Source organism: Astyanax mexicanus, chromosome 21 (genome assembly GCF_023375975.1).
Source record: "Astyanax mexicanus isolate ESR-SI-001 chromosome 21, AstMex3_surface, whole genome shotgun sequence".
In the NCBI taxonomy this organism is placed as follows: Eukaryota; Metazoa; Chordata; class Actinopteri; order Characiformes; family Acestrorhamphidae; genus Astyanax; species Astyanax mexicanus.
The window spans coordinates 39,315,039-39,322,891 of NC_064428.1; the positions used below are offsets into that span (position 1 = coordinate 39,315,039).

Below are 7,853 nucleotides of genomic sequence, written 5' to 3' on the forward strand. Positions count from 1 at the left end.
CACATGCCAGAGTCGTAATGAACTCGGAGAGAGAAGATCCACTGCTGTCTCTTTAAATGTTCTGTGTACGTTGATGACGTTTTAATATATTCTATAAGATTTTTTTCCTTAAAACTCATTTTTCTAAAATTCTCTTCTTACCTGTTTGCTTTAGATCCTCCAAGGAACGTCTCAGTGTCCAACAGTTCCTCTGGTGAAATGGTAAATCTGACCTGTAGCAGTGATGCTAACCCACCTGTGGAGAACTACACCTGGTTTAAAGAAGGTGGAGACTCACCTGTAGGATCTGGACAGAGTTATGTTCCTCTACAGAGTGGATCCTACTACTGCCAGGCTCAGAACCAACATGGAGCTCAGAGATCAGCTGCTGTTTCAGTGGTTTCTGACATTCTGAAGAATTACTGTAGGTTTAAAAAAAAAAAAAAAATATATATATATATATATATTTACAGGATTTGGGTTTTACTGTTCTGTTGTCTTTATGCCATCAGATCAATCGTTGATTCTATACATAGCTGTTGGAGCTGGTGGAGTTTGTGGGCTTGCAATCACATTTATCACTGTGTTTTTCTGCATGAGGTGAGAATGTTATCATTTTAATTGTAGTATTGAGTAAGAATTGAGTCTTTCTTAAATATTTTAGACCATGTACCATTTAAAATTAACCTAAAAAACCAATGTACAGTATCTCTTAAAAGTCATTCATATGAACATATAAGAAAACTAGGGGTGGACAATATGGACAAAAAAGGTAGTGCAGCTTGATTTAGGGCGGGTCAGTGTGTCTTTGCTATCGTAACGACGGGAAAAGTACACAAGCAAAACTCCAGAACATATATATATATATGTTTAGTTTTTGATACATTAAAACATCTTTTTGGTGATGGTACCAAAGTATCACAGTTTAAGAACGACTGTAGTGTAGTGCAGTGTATATGACATAATAAGTCCATGATCAATATTACATATATTTTCTTTTCAGGAGCAGGAGAAAGAGGCAGGCTGGAAACGTGGATGAACAAATCTATGCGGTAAGATTTTACTATTCAACTTATATATCTATATATCATCACTGTCCAATGAAAAACAAGTATCTGTACAAAACAGCAACTTTACAGGAGAGAGAAAAAAACCCTCTAAACTTTTAATGGAAGTCAATGTAAAATTAGTTTATTACAAGTCAATTTGAAGTATTTCTATTGGTCCATTCATCAAGAAATTTTGGCACTGTTTAAGGGACAGTTTGTCTGTTCAAATTATGTAGTGAACTAAAAATCAACAAAAATTTAGATACTTGTTTTTCATTGGACAGCGACGATAATCATTAAATTAATAATTTATGTATTTTTTAACGTCAAAGTTTGGTCAGGGAATGAAGATGAACAGAGAATGAAAAAGAATACGCTGTGAAACATACCAAAATGCCAAATTATCAAATCAAAATGGTATTCTTTTATTAGCAGAAGCATATGGGCGAGCATTGTCATATTGAAATCTCAAGATCTTCTCTTCTGTTTGTGTGGCTTTTCTTTTTTTAGATCTCTTTGCTTTCTTCTTTATTTGTTTTTTGGATTTCTTGTCAGATCTCCATTTTTTCTTTTATCTTTTTTTCTCTTTTACTCACTGGTATCAGTCACCTCTCTACAAAGGTGCCTGGTCAGTGTTGATTACTGCTGGGAATTCTGGGACTTTGAGTTTTTTGCCAACATCCACCAGCTCTTCTACTGCAGTATCCAGGCCCTCTGCTGGTGGTTGGTGGTATATGTTGGTAAATTTCTTACTTTTTCTAATGTTCTCTTCATTTTCTCTGTTTTACAGAATGTCATGCGAGAGACCCGTCCTCCTCATAATGATGATAATAATGATGATAATGATGATGATGATGATGATGATATTCTAGACTACGAGAACGTTCCGGTGAGTTCCACATGTTAGCAGAGACTTATTACACTTTCCCACCTTGTAGAAACCAAAAATTTAATCAACTGTCACTCATTTACCTTTTTCAGAAATATTTCTCACAAATTACTCATGTTACTTAAGTTTAACTGTACAGACTGTACTTGCTTTTTGATATTTTTTGCAGGATTCGAGGAAGCAACACTGAGACTGTTGCCAAACAAAACATCAACAACAGCTGGACAAAACACAGTATGGAAATTCTATTCTATTCTATAAACTACAGACAACATTTCTCCCAAATTCCAAATAAAATATTGTAATTTAGAGCATTTATTTACAGAAAATGAGAAATGTCTGAAATAACAACAAAAAAGATGCAGAGATTTCAGACCTCAAATAATGCAAAGAAAACAAGTTCATATTCATAAAGTTTTAAGAGTTTAGAAATCAATATTTGGTGGAATAACCCTGGTTTTTAATCACAGTTTTAATTCATGCATCTTGGCATCATGTTCTCCTCCACCAGTCTTACACACTGCTTTTGGATAACTTTATGCTGCTTTACTCCTGGTGTAAAAATTCAAGTAGTTCAGTTTGGTGGTTTGATGGTTTGTGATCATCCATCTTCCTCTTGATTATATTCCAGAGGTTTTTAATTTGGTAAAATCAAAGAAGCTCATAATTTTTAAGCAATCTCTTATTTATATATATACACATTTGTGTTCATGGTGGTTTTTTTCCCTTTATTTTGTCATCTGTATATTTTTAGGTTATGTTGTGTTTTTCTTGTAAATTTGCTTTTGAATTGTAATAAAAAACATCTACTTTTTTATTTGTAAATTATTTTTTACGTATAAATATTTATAGTAGAATTATTATTTTAAAAAGTAATGGGGAATTAATTATGTTTTGCAGTAGGACGACTATTCATTGACCTTTTATCACAGTACAGAAACAGCGCCCTCCTCCTGTTCATTCACAAACTGCAGACAGAGACAGTCCCAATAGTGACAATATCACCATCATATGAAATGTTAATACACATAATAATATATAGAATAAAAAACAAAGTGTTCATTTAATTAATTTTCAGTAACAGTCAAATGTTGGTCAATGTGTTTTTTCTTTCTTTTTCTGTTTTTTTTATATTGTAAATGTAATATTGAAGACTATATTAAAGCTCTACAGGAACACATGCTGAATTATTTAGTGAACAAAATGTGTTAAACAAACCAGAATATGTTTTTTAATTTATTTTAGATTCTTCTAAGTAAGTATCACAATTATGTTTGAGTTCAGATCTGCAGAGTCTTGGTGTTTTAATCTCAGTGTCTTCATGAGGGAATAGTTTTCTCAGCGTCTTGTAGGAAGGAGTTCCTGGAGGAAAAATCTTAAAAACATTTAAAATCGCAGTTTTTAATGGACTGCCATCAGAAATTCAGTATAGCACTTTCACATATCATAGCTTTTCAACTTTGCTCTTAAGTTGCATCCATCAGATCACAGTTACACTTATAAATTACCAAAATCTAGATCCGGTATTATATGTTTTACAGTATTCGCAAAAGTATTGGGACTCAATGTGTTTATTAAAGGTTCTTTCTAAAATCAAGGATATTATAAAGAGTTTATTCTGCTTTTGTTGGAGTAACTGTCTCTACTATTCAGAGAATACTTTCTGCTAGAAACTGGAACCTTGCTGTTGATAGTGATTTATGATTGTGCTGCACTAATAAATTTGCATTCATGTACTTAAAGAATGTCATAAAATATACTCTGAACTTCTGATAGTAATTTTAACATAATCCTATTACAAGTTCAGTTTACAGAACATTTTATTTCAGTACTTTAGTCACAAGTGTCTGTAATAACTGTGTAATTACACGTTAACAATCATGTTATAACAGTGTAACTACTGGTGAAGTACACACTGTTACAGATTTAGTGATTTAGTAAGTAGAAATATGTTAATGGTTTATTTTTTACTTTTGTTTCAGATGTGTCATAATGTGTACACTTGCACATGTAATAAAATGTGTGTAGTGTTTTGTATAAAATGTATATTTTTCTAACTTTCTAACTATTAGAGCTCAATGTACAACATTTTTTAATAAAATCACTATACGTTTTTTGCAGTTTTATTTGTGAATTTAAAAAAGATCAAATGAATAATATCTGCACATCATCTTTAAAAAGACATCTGAGAATCTCAGTATCTTACAAATCAACACAGATAAATCAAAACTAGAGAAAACTAGAGAAACTCTTTTTGTCTCTAAACTGTCCAGTGTCCTTCATTAAGAAACATAAGCAAATGCTGGAGGCCAATAAACTGAAGATGAAACATTAAAAAAAAAATATATATATATATATATATATATATATGCTTAATTGTACTTAAAACATATTGTGAAATATCTAAGTATCTGTAAATATACTAACAGATTTATGTACTTACTTAAAATATATTAAAAGTACATTAATTCTATCAAATTTAAAAGTAAACTGTGATCATACTTTAAAAAAAGTACAATACAGTGTATTTTAAATAAACAGACTACTATGAAATACAGTTTTAGTTTAATGTAATTAAATATACTTCTAAAATACTTATTACTTTTGTACATTTTAGCATTACATTTTACATGTTAAAAACAGTTGTTACAGTAGTTCACCTAAAGTACAATGTATCATGTAACATTTTAAAAGGTAAATTAAATTACTACATTAAAAAAATGTAAAAAAGTACATTTGTAACATCCTAAAAACTGTAGTACAGTATATTAAATATGTATTTTTATACTCAATGAAATATAGCCTACTAGAAGTGTGCTACTCATTAAAAGCGTATATATTTGTACTCTAATGTAAATACAGATCACATATATTTAACATCAATCCTTAGAACATTTTAATAATATAGTAATTTTAATAATATAATGTATAATAAATAGTGATACAGTTGTAATACATATAAATTATAAATGTATTTGTAACGAGGGAGCAGACGGGAGGCGGACGTAAAAGCAGACGAATTTATTAAATAACAAATAAACACAAACAGATAAGGAATAAATGAGGAGATATAAATACATAAACAGGGAAACAAATCAAGAACTAAATCTAGACAGATAATAACTAAACAGGGCTGGAGATATATACAGGGATACATACGTAAATAATATACAAAATAAACAAAGAAACAAACAGGAAATAAACGTAACTAGAAATAACATGACCGACAATAAACAAGAGCGAGTAAATAGAAAGCAATGACGTGACGTGACAGACAACGGGGGAAGGTGCAAAGACCGCCCGCAAATGTAGACTAACAGGTACTATTTATACTAAACATGAAACAATGAACACCTGGGGAGACAGGTAACGAGGGGCGGAGCTACAAATTACAGACACGTGACGGAAAATTACAGGAGACACACACTAGGAAACGGGGAAAACACAGGGGAACAGAGCGAGGCCGTGACAGTATTATAATTTTACTGTAAGCATATTTAAAATATGGGGTTACATACATACAAGTACAAGTAGTTTAAATGTTTAAATGTAAGTATATTTAAAACAATTCCATTTTAGTACAGTTCCCTGATGTTTGTGCCACGAAGGATTAAAGCAGTTCTGAAGGCAAAAGGTCTCCAACCCAGTACTCGCAAAATATACCTAATATAAAGTGGCTGGTAAGAATATATTACGTATATATATGATGCATTTTGGACAGAATGTTTTAACAATAAGCAAAAGCATGCTTGAAGAAGCATTGCAGCATAAATTGGACAATTACTGAACCAGAACACATCAGAACCTCTACTTTAAATAGAGAATCAGAACCCTGAGCAGCACAGCACATCACCCATGTTCTCTTTAGCTCTTTAGAATAACTCTTAAATAAAATAACATAAAAGAACACAATCAGAGGCATGCTTAACATGTGTATATTATTTTATTAGAGCTGGAAGATTTAACAAATCATTGTAATGTTAGTTCATTTATTTTAGAGCATTATGCATTAACGTTTATGAGCTCTATACACTGTAACCTCTACCTCCCATCCTATCCTATATAACTGTGTTATATACACTGTGTTATTCAGCCAGAATCTCTAAATTGGGTAAATATGTACAGAATTCCACATTTCACATTAAGAACATGTTGCACATTATTTTAGCATGAGCAAAATTTAAGCTCTCAGCTCTGCTTATACATTACATCAATTCCTCTTAAAATAAAAGCTTTAAAAAAAACTTAGCACATAAAATTCTGCAGGTAAAATTATCTCAGGGATTTGGGTTAAAATGCAGACTAAAATGCAGACAAAAAGTAGGAAAATCTAAAGCTCAGAAGATCAGAATAACTCAATCCATCTTTCTCCTCCTCTGGTTTACCATGTGATGAATCTGGTGATGATGATGATGGTGATGATCTCGGGGTTGATTGCTCTCATTCTATGGAAAGATCCCACAAGATGGTATTTTTTTAGGTATAAACTTTAAGAGGTTCATCTACAACAAACTCAACTTAATTTAAAAATTGGCTGATTGGCCGACAGTGGTGAGACGCAGATGATTGGATGTCAGCAGGGGGGCGGTATTACTGTTTTTTGACTGATTTGCATACTGTGATGTATTTGCGTACCAAAGTACCGCTACACGGAAACATCATCCTCGCCTATAGCAGAGTTTAACCTGAGAGGGCACTGTAGAGGCAGAAATTACCACAATAAAAGTGTTTTTTTAAAGTCAGGCATGTTTATAAACAAAAAATAAGTGGGACTGGTGTGTTTCATTACTTCAAAGGAACAAATTTCAACTATTTAATGAAGAAATATGATTTAGTGGCTCTAATTGGCTTCAATTGGTCTCATGACCAACACATTTTCAGCCATCATGGATAAATGTTCTAAAACACAGTATTTCACTACAAACCCTTTGAGTATTTCAATAGACTATATTGGTTGTTGTTAGTTTAGATTTTTTTGGGCTATGAAACATTATTTTGGTTGGGTTTGGTTGGGCATGAGATCCAAATCATCACCAAAAAGAACTGCTTGAAAATGAAAATCACATTCATATCATGTTTTCTGATATGTGAACTGGTTTTCTAGTCTTTACAAGCCAAATAAATCTAACGAACCTCTTTTTCCATGCAAATATCTATATTTTGTTAATATTTACGTTGTAAATTAAGACATGTTTTACTAGCATGAGTAACTTTCTCCAATAAATACTTTCTAATCTTCAGGCAAAAATATATATGGTCCTATATAGAACTAAAAAAATGTTAGAAATGAATAAAAGTGTTTTTGCAGCTCCAACAAGTTTGTAACTTTTTTTACGTTACCATTTTTTAACAGTGCCGTCCATATTCTCGTAATCAGCAATACTGGAGTAGTCATCATCATCATCATCATCATCATCAGGAGCTTTATGTCCAACACTCTGCAGAACCGAGAGAAAGAGAACATCAGTAGATGCTCTAAAATTGAATTATAAAAGCCCAGTAATGAAAACTCACCTCTACATTCCCATAAACATGAGTACTGGAGGAATCTTCATCAGGAGGACAAGAGATATCTCCAACATTCTGCAAAACCGAGAAAAGATGATTAGAGTCTCAGTGAGAAGAGCTCTGGGTTCTCAGAGGATCAGGGAGCAAAGCAAAGACCTGGAAACCAAATCCCTTGAGGAACATTAATGGACTGATCTACTGATATAAGAACTATGTGAGAACTCACCTGGTAGATGTCCTCATCCGTATTCACATCCTGCTTCTTCCGTCTCCTTGTAGAAAACAAAAATAAATATTAAAACAGGAGACGAATATCTCAGATAGAAAAACAACCCAATCTTTACATTCTTATTCATTTTCTCACCTCATCCAGAAAAGTCCAGTAAGAAAAGCTGCAAGCCCACAAACTCCAACCACTCCACCAACTG

At 32.3% G+C, this 7,853-nt stretch overlaps 1 protein-coding gene across 1 annotated transcript; it reads left to right on the top strand.

The window, feature by feature from the left end:
* Positions 1-160: 160 nt before the first annotated feature.
* LOC125785782 (B-cell receptor CD22-like) lies at positions 161-2,576 on the top strand. Its single transcript, XM_049469947.1, has 5 exons — positions 161-403; positions 492-579; positions 983-1,031; positions 1,819-1,917; positions 2,087-2,576. Exons 1-5 carry the CDS (start codon positions 199-201, stop codon positions 2,105-2,107), a joined length of 462 nt encoding a protein of 153 aa, XP_049325904.1. The 5' UTR covers positions 161-198; the 3' UTR covers positions 2,108-2,576.
* The last annotated feature ends 5,277 nt before the right edge of the window (positions 2,577-7,853 follow it).